Raw genomic sequence first — 16,726 nt, 5'->3', positions numbered from 1 at the left:
CGAATTAGCAATTTTTGTTATTTATTTATGATTGTCTGATATGTCCAATCTAAAAATAAACGATTGAATGAGCGAGTTCCATTCATAAAAAATCTCCGCCATTTCGTGAAAGATAGAATTAACTAAAACAAAATAGGCCAATGAAACAAAACGCGCATGCGTGAGACCATTGATTTTCATCTGACGTCACAAAATGTCTGCCATACCCCCGCTTTCGTTAGTATAAAGCCTTTAAATACAAGATACTCGCGTAGTTTTACACAAATGGATGGCAGGAATAACTTATTTAATAACAAATTAGTTTGATATTACGATTTTGTACACGCCATGTTTGGTAAATCACTAAAAAACTTCCTCACCATGGATTTCACTATGTGTTTCCAGAAGAAATTTATGTGTTTTTGTAAGTATTAAGAATTTAATAATTAGTAGTATAATTAAATTAATTTTTGATTGTCGTTTAGTAACGTAAATTATATTTTGAACAGACCTTTGTCACCGATACGCATAATTAGTTACTTGCGTATTGAACTTATGCAGAATAAAAAATCCAACTGTCAAAATAAAAATCTTTTTAAATTACTTAAAATGTAACTGTTAAAAAAATTATATAGAAATTAATTATAAAAAAAAATATTGCCCGCCTAAACTATTGTTTATGTGTGAATGATATATATTTTATAAATAATCAAAAATATATATGTATTTCAAAAGTAATTGTAGCTTTTAAATTTATCCAGTTATCGGCAACTAACATCCGGTTTTACTATTGAATCACGACGAGGACAAACAATATAATTGATTCCGTAGATTTATTGATTTTCTAAACTTTTGTATTGGATCGTGAAAATATACCTGTTTAAATGAATTTGAAGTAATTTCGTAGAGGCGGCGTAGCAATCGCCGTAATCGTAGCAATCATACATCTTTTAAAATACATTAGATTTAACATTTTTTTTAAATGTTTTTTTATTTATTATAATTGAGTTTTTAGAGAGTTAATACCAAAATGCGGAAGTTTTGAAATTATTACACGATTATTCCCAAGTCTTAATCATACAATGCGCTTAAAAATGTCTTGTTTCGAAAATTTATCGTTACTAAGGAAATTTCAACTAATCTCAGAATTAGAATATGAACTTTAATATGCTTATAAAGCTTTTTGCTATTAGTTCTGTTTATAAGTATATTATAAATATTTATTATCTTTTAATGGAATAATATATTTCAAATATAAAGTAAGATATGGAAACATTTTCATCTTCATGGTAATTTAGCTATGGTAGGCTTCTTATAAAGCGTACGTCATCGCCATAATATAACCTATTATTAGCTATTTTGGGAACGCTATCTCCCACGCTGAATCTGCTTCAACTTCACTCTACTTACTTCAACTGTACTTCATAGATATATAGTACGCAAAGTAGTATCCTAGAAATATACAGTCTTATATATTAGAATAAACAAACAAAATGACCACCACTATATATTGTACTAAAGTACTATAGAAACTGGGTGTTTATAGGCTGTCGTAGTAAAGCCCATGATAAATAATATTTTATAATAATTTATTACATTATTGAACGGTTAGCAAGAAACATTCAATTCATAAATTTATAATCTCTATAGAAGTTTAGGATTTCTAAATGTTTTCAGTCTTTTATTATTGTTCTGTATATAACCGAGATTTTTAATTATTTTACACTCTATAATACTAGCGGATCCGAAAAATAGTTCCGCCTAACCGTCAATTCATGATTAAAATGAATACTCAATTATTTTCAAAAAGTATTCATACTACGCGCCAGCAAATCTTTTATCAAACTTTTATTATTGTCGATTTTTGGGGCAAAAGTTGCACTCTTTAGTGAAGGACCTTGGCAGTCTGTGTTCAGCAACATTGCAATCGGTAAAATATACTCGGAAGATAGGGCATAGACAATATTACGTGAACAGTCAGCGTTTTGTAACAAATGAATCCTATACTCATGTTTTGAAATACTTTCTTCATTACTTAGTTGACTAAGGGCCTGTTTCACAATGTATGGTTAAAGTGCCAAATAGCTATGCAACACATAAATTATTCGAAATATAAAAGTTCCAAATAAGATACTTCGAATTTCATGACGTATAGCGCTATCTGACAGTCGTGAAACGCAAAAATACTATTTATCCTACCAATAAGTAATGAATAGCTTATTTGGAACTTATCCGGACATTGTGAAACAGGCCCTTAATGTCCTAGAAACCCTAGGTGGACCTAGCCCCCCCTATTGGACCCTGTAAGTTATCGCTTCCTGTCTTTCCGACACTCTTTGCCGTAATTGCAATTTTACAACACCTGGTTTGCTGGAGACGGCTACGTTTCCGCTTTCCTGGCGGGTTCCAATCACGCGTCTGCTTGGAATATATTTGGAATAGAATGTATTTTTAAGTTTTGGTGAGACTTAATAAATATGTAGGTATACATTACTTCATTTAAAAAAATGCATTTTCATTTGTAACAGAAGTTATGGCTGTTTAAGCAGTTTTTATAGTATGGATATGTTGGTCCAATTTGTAGTGGGTGATATCTATTGAGACATACCATTTACGATGAATACACACACAAGTGTGTGCGCAGACGCAAGTGAACATAATTCAATAACTCATATCAACGACCCCAGAAAACTAACAATTTGTACATGGGATGAAAAATATCCTAATAATTTTATGATAATGTAAAGATTTGCAGCATTAATTAAAGCAAAATTGGCAATTTGACTTAGGGTACAAGAAAAAGGCTGTAACGCACTCGCGATGTCCTGGTATTGAATGTCCATGGGCGGCGGTAACACCAAATGAGCCTTCTACCCGCTTGCCCCTTGTTCTATAAAAAAATCGATTATGATTTCACGTATTCTACGTTACATTATACTTATTTGATTTTACTAAAATAATTTCAAGGTTCGCGGCTCAAATTCCTGTTTATACTAAAAGCATCATTTATCTTGTCACACCATTACCTTCTTTACGACGATATTCTTAGGTTTTTTGTGGATTACATCAAACAATAAGCTGGAGCGATGTTTTGAAATCAAATCGTGACAGGTTTGATAAGATGAAAATTTTGGTTCCATTTGCATGTCTGTATAAAGAAGACAGACTTTAGGATAATTAATTATTTAATTATTACTATGTCGGCGAAGATTTACTTTGTAATAATACTATATTATTGATTGTTATGTTTTGGTTTTTATAAACGTATCCTGACCATTAAGTCATCCAGATTGTGTCGTCAAATTTTTGGTTAGAAAATAAAATGGTTTGGAATGTTCTGTCTTGTTATAAATCACAACACATTTTTATCTTTGTTAATTGGTTTATTATAACAAACAACAGTAATTAATTTATACTACACAATATAGTATGTACATTTTTAGTGCGTATCTACTTATATAAAAATACGTTTATATATATATGTACATAATACTGGTATCACTTGGCTCATCGGCAAAGAAGACAGTGGGTGTAGGCCGAAAGAAAAAGCCGGCGTAAAAAACTTTCGGTACTCATTTAAAAAAGGAATTCATCAAACAATACTTATTTTAAAACAAATAAGTAGCCTGCCCAGTACTAGTCCCAGGCCCTTTTATCAACTAGATAATCCCTAACTTTACAGTAAGCCTTTTTACAAGGCTTTTCTTTAATATTTTTTTTTGTTCATTGCCCTTTTATAAACGTAACGAAAGTAACGTAAACGTACGCATACGTAGACGTACTCTTTTGAAAATGAACATGTTAAAAATATTAAACTATTTATGACTTTTAGTTTGTTCAATCCAATCGAAATATCTAATTCCGCGCTCCAATGGTTTGAATGTCCCAGTTTAATTCTATTTCAATCTTCGTATTGAGTAACTTATAGGCTATATCAAAATTCTCTAGGCCTTTATACAGGTACCTACCTATATTTAGTTTCAATTAATACGTCCTACATATCCCAACCGTCTCAACAGGATTAATCTCCGAGCGCTATAATTTTCCATTCATAAAATAGTGATGGAAACTTACGCGATACGAATACAATATTTGTTTTTGTCTGTCTTTTTCTCTAAATTTTTCAATTTTTTTAAATTTCTCATAAATCATAAAAATATTGCTTAGGTTCTACCAATTCACATTAAATGTTGATGTAATTTATTGTACTTTGGAACATGTATTGATCTATAAATAAAACAGAGGCGCTGCATCCTTAGATTTTTTGGCTTCAAATAAAAAAAAAGTTTTTTTTTAAAGCAAGTAGGACTTGACTTACACACCCCGACTTTTTAGGTCTGGGTTTGGCGGTTTCCTAATGTGTTCTTCACTTATTAGCGTCTGTCCGTGCAAATAGCCAGAAAATTAATTGGCGCACAGCTAGTGTTCCACGCTACGAAAGGATGAGATTGCACGCCTAGGCCCAGGCCAATACTGATCTTTTTTGTTACATTAAGACAACATAATTTTTTATTGATGAATCTCGGTATATGATTAAAGGGAGAGTCTTTCTTCAAAGTTGTATTGTTGTACCAGAAATAAAATGTGAATTCCCAATTTCTTTAAAAATAAATTAATTTAAAAACGTATTTTATGATGGTTTCACGTTCATTGTTTGATTGTGATCGTCTTTGTAATGTGAAATTATTGGCTTTATATCGATGTTTCTATAGTGTTGCGTACAACACTAGTCCTGTATTCTCAGTAACATGTGATCTGAATTTGTGAGCGCGCGTTTAAATCTTCATGTACTTTAAGGAAACGTGTCTAAATCTTGAAATCCGTGTTCCAAATTGTACCGACAGTTTGGGAATATTTATGAATGATTCTGTGTCTCGTATATTTTATTTGGCAAAACATGCGAAATACATAGGGCAATAAAAACTTTAATTAGGCTTTATATTGGCCTTTAAGCGTTTTAACTTTGTTGATTGAATCAGTAAAAGACTAAAGTGTATTCGATTTCGGCGAGAATTATCAAACATATCTGTGTTAAATAAGGTTTCCTTTCAATCTCACATATGCAAAATCTATTCGTATTAGTTCGCCATATTTAGTTGTAATATTATTATATAAATATGTATTAAATGTTTGTGTAATGTAGCATCTATGTGGTATTTCATGGCAGTGATGGTGGTCTGTTCGGTACAGAGCCTGCAGTTAGATAGCCAAGCATCGACACGACGACCCAGGATTACGAAATACAGCAAGACTACTATAACCCCTGGATCAACGGTATGATACTATTATTTTTATATTTAAATATAGATTTTTGTAAAAATCATTCAGGCACATTAAAACATAGTATTTTAAAGAGTATATTAGTTTAATAATACATTGTGTAATAAGTATGACAATAACTGAATAAGTATATTAAAAATTAGTTTAATCCCGTAATTCTTAAAATAAAATATCTTTAAACAGCAAAAATTTTAAAAATGGCTCATCTGATATGAATTCGTCGCTAATGAACATTTGCACTGCCAGAAGCCTGGCAGGTGAGCTTTTTAGGAGTCGGCTCTAATAATTATTAATAGAATTACAGCAGAACAGCAGCTAAAACAAATAGACAAAAAAATGAGATAATGTTTTGTGTTTGTATGCTGTGATGAAATGATTAATTTAGTTAAAACGGTGCAGTTACCCTGATTGTTTTAACAATGAGAGGACCGAAGTTTTTTATTCGAGTTTTTTAAATTCTATCCGATGTAAATTCTCTCTATCTAATTTGATTTATTTATATTTATACTTGTTAATGTACCACTTACTCCTGGAAATAAAATATATGTTACGAATATTGTCAAGATATAAATTGTGCAATCTAGATGGAATTGCCTTCTTGAATTGGTTATTTACAGCATAATGTATAAAAATATAAGAATTTCCTTTTTGTTCGTAACACAAACTATAATGTAAATGTTTATTTAAATGGTTTTAACGTTATACATGAACGTTAACAATTGTAAATAGTGTTTCGAAATAAGCATGGAATAAGAGGTTTTCTTTTATATTAATATCATATAATATATATAAGTATGACTAAAGATCTCTCGTTTGAAAGCCATCCTAACGTGCTACATATGTCTTTTCTTTCTTTAGGAAGCACCAACCGAACGAAGCCTTCTGACAGCAACCTACCGTCTTCAAGGAAGTGGAGGAGAGACATGCATCTTGCTGGTTGTGGACGCTTTACTGGACATCTCCTACATGACCAAACTTAATGAGCGCGCTGTAAGTTTTTAATCCAATTAACTGATAATTTGCTACCTACTTTTGCTTTATGAATGTCATCGTTTGTAACCAAATAAAATTCGACGTAGAGTCTTAGAAACAGTTACTTTATTCAAATATTATATATACATATTTATAAAATGTCAAATCTCTATACACTTGAAAACCTAGTAAATATTTGTTAACTGCTGCTTTGTTATATTTTACTATTATTGCATACTGTATTTGATTAATGTAACTATTACACATTTACATAAAACTTTGTCGGAAATTAATTCGAAATTTAAACGTTACATAATTGAACGTTTCGAGTGCTTTCAGCAATTGTTTCGGTACGGATAGCGGAAAAGCTTTCAAAGATCTAATATGAATGAGTCATCTGAAAAGAAGTTGTAATAACTGTTTGTTATTTATGTTTTAACAGGACGCGAACACTTTTGTGCCTAATAACGCTGTTGCTAGTGGTTCCTGCAAGGATAGTGATTTGGAAACATTGGTTCTTTCGTTCAAGGAGTTTGCATTAGAATGGACTTTTGCCAAGGTATGTGTAACATTTTTTTTTTCAGCAAACAATCTTTGTTTTAGCAGGCGCTTGAATTGATATGTCCGTAGCATAACCTTTTGTGAACATCAGGAAACCTTAAGAATAATAGATTTCAATAATCATATTTGCAAAGAAATTGGTATACATTTAGATCGATTAATTATAAAAATTCGCAAAATCAGCCATATAAAGATAGGCAAGCAAATTACAAAGCAAAGCTTTTAAACATTAAATAATAACAATATATACATCGTTTTCAATACAAGGAACACTTATTTGGTGATCAATTTTAACATTATACAATCGAAATGGTAAAGAACATGTCTAAAACCGAAAAAATCATGCGGTTTTTCTAATAATACATATTATAAATATAAGGTCAATTTTAAAAGTTTAGTGACATAAAAAAACGTGTGTCATACAGACACGTTGTTTAGTTAGAAGTTATAAGTTCTTTGGCGTAATAAGATAAATATCTTTACAAAAAATGTATTCTACGTTTGTAGAAAAACGACACTCACAACAGAAAAAAATCGAAAATGTTGATAATAAAATTTACTCTCATAATAATACTCTAACCTAACCTAACACGTCAAAAGAAAAACTTCAAAAATCTTTAAAACGAATTTAATATTTTTTTAATTTTACCCTCAAAATTTAGACCCCAGGTGGAGAACGTTGGTATGTGGACAGCATCAGACTAACCTACAACTCCAGCGCACGAATCCTCGAACACGCAGCCAAGCAAGGTCGGAGGGTCACACTGTCTACTGGGCCTCGAGCACTACTTTTCCCCACACCTGTTGGCAAATCCTTTGACTGTCCTGATGAATCTATTGTGGAATTGTTGGAAGAAGATGCTGGGTGAGTCAAATCAAATCAATTTTTATTCATATAGGTTACATAATGTACACTTATGAACGTCAAAAAAAGGAATAAACATTAAATGCTTCTACTTTTACATTTACTGCCAGTTCTTAAATCAAGGGCGTAGAATGGAAGAGAAGAACTGGCAATAAACTCTCCGCCACTCTTTTTAATCGCCAAGTTTTTTCTTTTACTCATTGTTTGAAAGGAGCTGCAACCATGTTCCACATGACATCTTGAGTAATAAAGAATAATTAAATAAATTAAAACAAAGATTTGTCCTCTATCAGCAGGAGGCATGGTAAAATAGGAGCAGGCACTTACATTCACGTGGGAACAACACGCAAATACATAGTAGAAACAACTAATATCAGTGCATACACGAATTCAAGTATGACCAGTCACCACAAGACAATATGCAGTCAATATTTTAATATACAAATATTAAAACAGTTTTCAACAATACGATCCTGTCAAAAATTGTTATACAAATAGGATTTAAAGTTTTAAATACACACACACATAATTTTGTTTATTAGAATTGAATAAAAATAACAATGTCGATTTTGTGAATTTGCTATATTTATGTTTTAATTAGTCACAGGACGATGACTAATTAGGTATGCCTTTTATAAGGTATAAAGTATATAAGGAAAAGGGATATCAGTAGGCACCTTACATCGTTAGACTATTTTCCAATAAGTATATCGTTTTAGTGGTTCGTAGGGGATTTTCTTTAGACTAAACACGATTATTGAATGAAACGTTCATAATACTGTGTTACTTAAGAAGATTATTATTTTTGTCCATTCTCTTGATTGGCATCAAAAATATAAGGGGTGTTTTTCTTTACATTCGAGTCGGTTCGATTCCAAGACGAGACAAGTTATTTTTAGAATCATTGAAAGCAGTAATACTTACTTTAAAAAATAAAATGAAATAAAATATCCTATCTACGATATTTAAGGTACTTTCCCTTGGTGTCGCGTAGTCTTGGGACATATGTATATCTAAGTATATCATTTACTTACATGATTTAACATGTTATCTATATATTTCGTAATCCTACAGCTAACATAAATAATAAACGAGAAAACAATTATATAGACAAAGATGTAATACTGTCAAATTATATACTTAATTTATGTTATGATAATCAAGAATAAATAATTTGCATATCTTGCAGAAACCCCAACACAGCGCATCGTGCTAAGCTCTACCTTCGTCAAATGCGTCTCCAGCCATTTATGTTCCGTCGTGATGGTCTGTTTGGTCCACCCTGGAAGTGTTCTGATGCCAACCGAACCAGATCGGAAACGGCACCAGTTGCGGTCGGCTCAGCACTGGCTATAGCGACCGCTGGCACTCTCATAGGCTATGCAATCTGGCGGTATTTGAAGGTTAAAAAAGTACAATACGACACTATGGAATGAAGGGGTTGAATGCGTTCTGAATTTAAATCTTACTGTCTTTGGTTTATGGTTTTAAATTCATTTGGTTTTTATTCTTTATATTTGTCTGTGTCGCATGTGCTGTCGATAGGCTTTGTAAAATTCGTCTGTGTGGCCAGTTCGAATATTTATGGCCAGAGTCTAAGAGGTTGTATTTTAATTGAATATCAAATATCTTAAACATTTGATATTTAATTAATCATTTCATAAGGGTTTGTCATACATTAATGATGGAGTTGGAATGCGTTTATCTAGAGCCTTAAAACACGGCTGGAAGTAAAAATTCTTTCCAGCCGTGTGTTATTTTGAAAGAAATTTTTTTTCTCTTAATATTATAAAAATTCCATGAAAGTATTCTGGGACATTCCTTGTTCAGAACGCATTTAAATTATAAACGTCCCAACATAGCCAATGGTAGAGTCCCCCGCAGTGTTTTAACGATATATGGCACACAACATCATATCTATGCACAATGTACAGTTTTCCAAATATTTACTTACGGCACTGACTGTACAAATCTATACTAGTCCTATAAACAACGCGTCGTATCGATACTCCCATGTTATTGTTGAAAGTTGATAATGTTATTCGTGATGACCATAGAATCACGAAAGTTTGATGAATTCTGCAGTTATGGACAATTCGAGTTAAAATAAACTAAAATCGTAGCTAATGCTGCGTTTCAGTTTAGTTTAGTTTAAAGTCCAGCTGAATCATAGTGGTTTAAAATTTCATCAAGAGATATATAGTTGTTTAAAGTTGTTGATGGTTGATAATAATGTATAAATGTATTTAATCGTCATATAATCCTAGTTGTCACCCAAAACTCGGTGTACTAAGATTCAAATTGTCAAAGCACTTTGACAGATGTCAGGTAAGTGCGCGATGAGAATGGGCCTTTGTCTCTTGTCTTTGAATCTTACATAAAGTGACTTGTATCACTTTATCATATAATATACAAAATCTATATTTGAATATTCAATAGTTTTAACGGAAATGTGAATCAGAGAAAGTACATTGAGTATTGGGTATTATTTTTACTAACATATGTACTCCAAAGAAACTCTTAGACTAGGATTTCTCGTTTATTTTTAAGAGGTATAAAAAAGAAAAATCCCTATAGGGTTAGGCGAATCGATAAAATTATTCGTTTAATAAGTGTGTTGTGTATGTTAGTCATTAGTTGTGCGCCTAACAATTTTAGGGATATAATCTGCGAGTGAGTAATTATCCTTGTGTACAAAGCGCTAAGGAGAGATAATGTCATATTGCACAAAGCATTCGTAGTCGTGGAAATTATAAAAATACCCACTAAGTACATGCTTTCTAGATCTATATAATGGGCTTAGTCTTTATAAGAAGACATCGATTGATGAATGCTATCATAGCACCAATTAAGAAGTATGTAATTTTAATTAATTGATCGAAATGTGTGTGAAATGCTTGAAACGCGATTAAAATATATTAATCGAAATTATGAATAAGAGAGAGGTACTGAAGAAATGTTTGCGAATATTACGAGAAAGTAAATTCAAAAAGTAATGCAGTAGGTAGATTACAAAACATAGATTCATGAAAAGTAGTTTCTGTGTGATTACTATTGTGTATATTTTAGACTATGAACATATCACATGATAATAAATATACTTTATAATTTAATCATTTTAAGTAGATATTATTGAAGGTAAGTATATATAATTTTTGTTATCAATTGTTTGCGGTGTAGTAAACACTGATAGTACGTGTACAAGCAATAATACTTTTTTATTCGACGCCGTCGTTGCGACAAAATGGCTGACTCGATGTTGTATTGTGCGCAAAACTTGGCTCCACTAGTGTATAATTAATTATAGTTTAAATATTTAATAGCTGGTGATATTTTGCTAGAGTTAATTAATTGTATTATGCCTAGGTTAAGGGTGTTCTTGTATAATCTTTAACTCGTCTAATTCAAATTTCTGCCGTGTTGCTTACATTTGTTATGAAAACTTTTGCTATCCAAACTATGTTACTTAGTATATATTTTGAAATCGTTTTGAAATTTTAAATTAAGCCTAATCTAATTTTAACTACCTCTTACTTCCAAATTTTTGAATCACTCTTCTGTGTACAGAATTGACGTTCCATGTAAGTAAGACCTAAAAAACTTAATCAGCCTAAATCACTATCGCTATGTAAACACAATTTTGAAAGAATGTGCAGGTCGGATAGAATATATGTTTTCGGAGAAAGGTTTTACATGTAACATCAAATATATTTTTATGAATATACGATTTAAGGCAAGGGCGAAGTTGTAATGTTTGCCCGAAATGTGTAAGTAAATAATTTATAACAGATTTAAGTATATAAACACTAGTACCAAGTTTTGCTAGTTAAGGTTTGTTGTGTGTAACGCTTAATTGTGAAGGCTATTTCTTTAATATATTATACTCATCAATTACTCTAACATATCGTTTAATCAGATTAGTATTAAGTTGTATATCGATCGCTGTTCGATCATGTTTACTTTGTTAGTGATCTGTTGTATACAAACTAACTAAAAACGTTTCGTATCGTTTCGTTTTTAGTTAGTTTGTACAACGTTTAGTATAGTTCTTAGTCTGTGCTTAGTGCTGTATAAAGCTTTCGTTTTTGAATCTCTTGCTTTTGTATTTTCGAATTTTATACAAGTGCTAATCGTTTCGAATTACATGTAGCACTATATTTTAATCTTGCACTAATTAGTTTGGATTCTTGCGGTGTGTTACTATATGTGCTGATATGGTTCAATAGTCTTATATGAGTTCAGATGAGTGCCTAATTCTCACCAACAAACGAACATAGGCCATACGCTTTTAATAAATTAAATTTATAATTAATTAATTTTTTTCTTAAACATATGATATTTATTTCCTACACACAATACAGTGACGCTGGCAGCATTTCCTCGCTGTATTACAATACTTATTTGTTGAGCGAGGAAAACACCAGTTGACCTCTCAGACAGAGAAAAACACTCTGCTCAGCTATTACTGAATAAAGTTAAATAAGAACTATTAGTGTGTAACAAACATTTATATTATCAGTCTTGTAGCCTAGTATCAGCGATATAGTACCAGCACTTCCGCAATTAATGAGCGAAAGCTAAACGTTTCTGAAGTGTTTTCAAATAATTGAGATGTCTATTTTCCTAATATTTTGTATTGGATCCCTGTAGCTGTTCCCAAGTTAGTTTCTTAGCGTTATATATCGGTGCATTTATAATGATAAATATTGTACTAAAATATTATATGCCATACGATTTGTCTTCCAATAACATTGATCTTATTACAATAGTGTATTGTAGCTTTTATTGATGTCGCGTGTTATAATTGAATGAGGCTTTGGTTGTTGTATTTTAAAACGGTTGTCAATTTCGAAGAAACACCAAATTTGTGAAGTATTTCATTAATTATAACACGTGCGTATAGTGCAAAAGTGGTGGTGTTATAATTTGGACTAATTGTAACTCTTACTTTCCAACGTAGATACTTTGGTATGTTTGGTATTGTTTGAACTACTGTTTTTATTGTATTTGATGTTCTAATATAACACACACCACTGATTAATTGTAAGTGACATATCTCAAAAATTATTGTAATTTAGTGCGTTCATTTATGAGATTATCTTTATGAATAAATGACGTCGAAATCAATGTATGTTTTATTAAAACTGTTTAATTGGGGAATATTTGCAGTAACTTAATACATACTAATACAGTGGAAAAATTATCAATATTAAAATTGGGCTAAAAGCATAATATAAACAAAACAATAAAACATAAACCTTTTTAATCGGAATGGGGTAATAATTGATGCTGTTGCACACCAACGGGTTGGGATGGTGTTTTGTCTTGCAGAAGTGACGTGTGGTCGCCAAATTCCATTGGGCTATGGTAAGGAGATAGATGGTCATGGTGGAGATTTTCCTCACATAAAAGGCGCGCCACATGAACCGCGAATGAAAAGCCTGAAGCAGGTGCATATGGGCCTACAATGCGCGTATATACGCTGGCGTAGGTCATGTATGGCCGTATGCAGTATCATCATGTGTCTATGGGATCAGAATCTGTTGTTTATGACGCAGTAAAGTTGTTAAATCACACAGTCAACTGAATCTCTAGAGTCTAGACAGTTACATATCGATATTCAATCAAGTCGCTAATGTTCCGACAGACAAGTGACTAAACGAAACGTTTGACGAGTTTCCTAAACGTTTAACGCTAACTTACCTATTCACAATAAAACAAAACATGGAATTTCCAAGCTCTCAGTTCACCGAAATAATCATGGCGGAGTCGACATCATGTTTACAATTTCACCAAAGACCACAATTTGAAACAAAAATTCTAAAATAAATCAGCTGTTGTCGTGACCGCCATCTTGTTTTACATTATTAATCAACACGCTAGCTTTCGAAGAAGCAGTTTAATAATAATCATAAATTTTACATAGAAGTTTAATTGAACCATGTGTGCAAATCGCATAAGACTATCGCATACTATAGACGCTTTTTAAGGAGCCGTAATTATTTCAGTATTAAAGGGTTTACACAACCTCAAAGCGGAAAATATTTGAATTATTTTATAAAACTGTTTATACTGTCATCTGGTAGGTGTATAATGCACCACCATAATTTCGTATCCCAAACTCGGACAAACTACCATTTATGATATATAGATGGCGCCTTAAACCGCTAAAGATTGGAAAAGCTTTAAATCTTACTATAAATTTTATTCGAAACTTGCTGACTCTGTGAATTTTGTTTTTTCTATCTACAAAAATGGGACATTTAGCTAACAATGCTAACCCATAGAGGGTTTTCCAAAATAAAGTAGATTTTTTTTTACCTTTTTTAAATAAATTTTACATTGTTTTCTTTTCTTAGAGATTAAAGATAAATTAAAAAAATCGAATTGATCCAGCCGTTTTCGAGATTGGACTTATCAAAATATATTGCGATTCATTTTTATTTTATATTTCAACTATTATAGTTTAATTACATATCATATGTCTTACAGTTTAATACAACTATAAGAAATATGTATTTACAGTACAAGAGATACCTAACTTTTTTTTTAATAGAACATTTTGGGTAGGAGGCTCACCGGATGTTATGTGGTACAACTCACATTGCTACTAGGTTCGCAAGTGTGTTGCCTACCTATTAATATATTGATTAAATTATATATAAATTATATATAAATAATTTAATTAAGACTTTTACAGGACTGAATTATTAACTATTCCAATAAAGGACAGGCAATATAACACCTGACACCTCTTATTATTTTGTGAGGGTTAGACCCTCCGCATTGATTAGCTCTCAGGAGGATAAAGGGTTTTGATACTATTTTTATGTATTTTTTTAAACGTCAATATACTAGCAATGTTGTATAAAACAAAAGAGCCCTTTGGCATTTCAGTGCCAGGCTTCTTTGCCGGCTTTAAAGGATCTCTCTTGAAGGACCTTAAGTCGAATTGGTTCAGTTATTTCAGTGGGCAGCTAGTAGTGCTAGTGCGCGGCAAAAACTACCTGCGCCTTAAAAAGCGCTCAGTTGTGGAACGACAGACGTTCAGGCCGTGCTGTAAAGGCCCTTAAGGCCAACAGCGAGTTTCCATTAAAAAAAAAGCGACAGACGTCTTGATATACAGCGAGCAGAGTCAGCAGCTAATACTAGTTAAATCAAACTTACCCCTCAAATTTCAACCCCAACAATTAAATCAATTAGGTACAAACTAACAAGCATGATATTCCGTTTTACCCCTTATTAGTTCGTATGTTTGATCGCAAATTACGCGTAAAATTAGCGTTAATTGTATCGACAATACGTCGCGCTACGGGAGTTATAGCAGTCTTTTGTCCCCTGGGGATGGTAAGACTTTAAATGTTTGGATTCAACCCCATACCATCTTTATCTGCACCTATGGTTCGATACCGGGTGAAAGAGCATTTTGTTTTGTTTGTTTAAGTTGCTTTATTCATAATTATCATTTCGATAATTGCTGATTAATTAGTTGACTCCCTGACGAAATCCCTGACGATATAAATTTAATCATAATACGCCCAACTTATTCATTACTAAACTATTAACACTGTTCTCAAACGCATAGAAATCCATGTAAGGACTTTTTGTAATAAATAAATAATATTTTTTACCTTTATAAACATAAAAACTAAAACAGCATATTTCGCATTTCACAACCCCACTAATTAACTCGAACATTTTTCACGGGGTGAAGCGCACTGACTGATTTATTGCCACAAAAAATAACCCGCGATACTAAAATTCAGCATTGTTGGTTTAGTACGGATAACGAACCAGATATTTTTATATGTTCGTGTTTTTAAACTCACAGTAGACTTTGACGTGAACACATTTAAGATAGATGCAGGCATGGTAATTACGTTGAAGAGCTTATGAAAAACAATAAAATCACCATTTAAGTCTTTTAAAAGTTTTATATATATACTTTATACAAGTATTGATTCTAAGTATCCAGTGTATTAGCGCAATAAAAGATAAATATCTAAATGTAAAAGTTTCGAAACAAATTCTCTGTCAGCCATCACATTATCAACGTGGTTATAAAATTGAAAATGCAATATTAGTGTAGTAATTTAGTCACTTCTAGACGGAAAATATACATCCCAACTCTTAGCATAAATTAGAACATACAACACTTTTAATTTTTTTTTAACTTTATCGCTGAATGTGCAATCTTAACAAACCAAAGTTAAACTTAGTTTATTCCGTAGATAGCAGTTTAATATGATGAAGTATGTTTTTTATTATATTTATAAAAATCTCTAAATTGTATAGATTAAAATTAAAATTTGACCATACATAAGTTGTATATAAATAACAAATTATTGAACAATATATAAATATATCATACATACAAGATTACTAGCGTAGCATATGATCGCGATATTTTTCTTTTCTTTCGAACGAACAACTATAAAAGCTATAATAGTATATATTAATAAATAAATTATATAGTAGGAATATCTCATTTTTAACTCCTGTTCTGGGTTCAATTTACTGGGAAATAAAATTTATGGTTTACAATAAAAAGCCGGTCACATCCATATAATTCCCTCCTTATTTTTAAAAAGGCAATAAGTAGTAATTAGGTGTCAGGTGACTAAAAAACGAATACTTTTTAAAATAGGAAACTTTCCATGGTGATGTTGATTTCGAACTTTTTTTAGTCAATTCGTCATTTTTCTGTCACAATTATTGTGTTTACGTAATAGTTCGAATTTCGAACTAATCAGCCAAATGGTGCAAAGCCCTTTTTATAACGGCAGAGTTTACAAAAAATAGAAGACAAAAGTAGATAGACCGGAATATGGTTGATGGGATGGAGTCTAGAATATTATTAACTACAACATGAGTGTTTCCTTCCTTCAGAAGGGAATGCTTAGGTAGTTTGGCCAGGGAGACCAGATGACTAAGAAGCGGCTTACAAGTACACAAGTCAGCCATGGATGGTGAAGTCACGTTGAGTAGCTCTTGCCATACCTGGACCAAAACTGTAGGTGGATTTCTTTGATTTTCTCATTATCTCATAATTATTTCCTTTTTTATACA

The 16,726-nt window shown here is 31.7% G+C and overlaps 1 protein-coding gene across 1 annotated transcript; it reads left to right on the top strand.

Annotated features, from left to right (window-relative positions):
- The first annotated feature begins 174 nt into the window (after positions 1 to 174).
- LOC110997781 (lysosome-associated membrane glycoprotein 5) lies at positions 175 to 12,784 on the top strand. The gene is made up of 6 exons (XM_022266095.2): positions 175 to 403; positions 5,147 to 5,253; positions 6,118 to 6,249; positions 6,674 to 6,790; positions 7,455 to 7,657; positions 8,847 to 12,784. Exons 1-6 carry the CDS (start codon positions 328 to 330, stop codon positions 9,091 to 9,093), a joined length of 882 nt encoding a protein of 293 aa, XP_022121787.1. The 5' UTR covers positions 175 to 327; the 3' UTR covers positions 9,094 to 12,784.
- Positions 12,785 to 16,726: the final 3,942 nt, after the last annotated feature.

Source organism: Pieris rapae, chromosome 9, assembly GCF_905147795.1.
Source record: "Pieris rapae chromosome 9, ilPieRapa1.1, whole genome shotgun sequence".
Lineage (NCBI taxonomy): Eukaryota > Metazoa > Arthropoda > Insecta > Lepidoptera > Pieridae > Pieris > Pieris rapae.
This window is presented reverse-complemented; position numbering and strand designations above follow the sequence as displayed.

Excerpts from the sequence above, each read along its gene's own strand:
- LOC110997781 (XM_022266095.2), top strand. The coding sequence starts at position 328 with ATGTTTGGTAAATCACTAAAAAACTTCCTCACCATGGATTTCACTATG. Across the intron at positions 5,254-6,117 it reads CTATAACCCCTGGATCAACG|GAAGCACCAACCGAACGAAG; the intron begins GTATGATACTAT and ends TTCTTTCTTTAG. Across the intron at positions 6,791-7,454 it reads TAGAATGGACTTTTGCCAAG|ACCCCAGGTGGAGAACGTTG; the intron begins GTATGTGTAACA and ends CTCAAAATTTAG.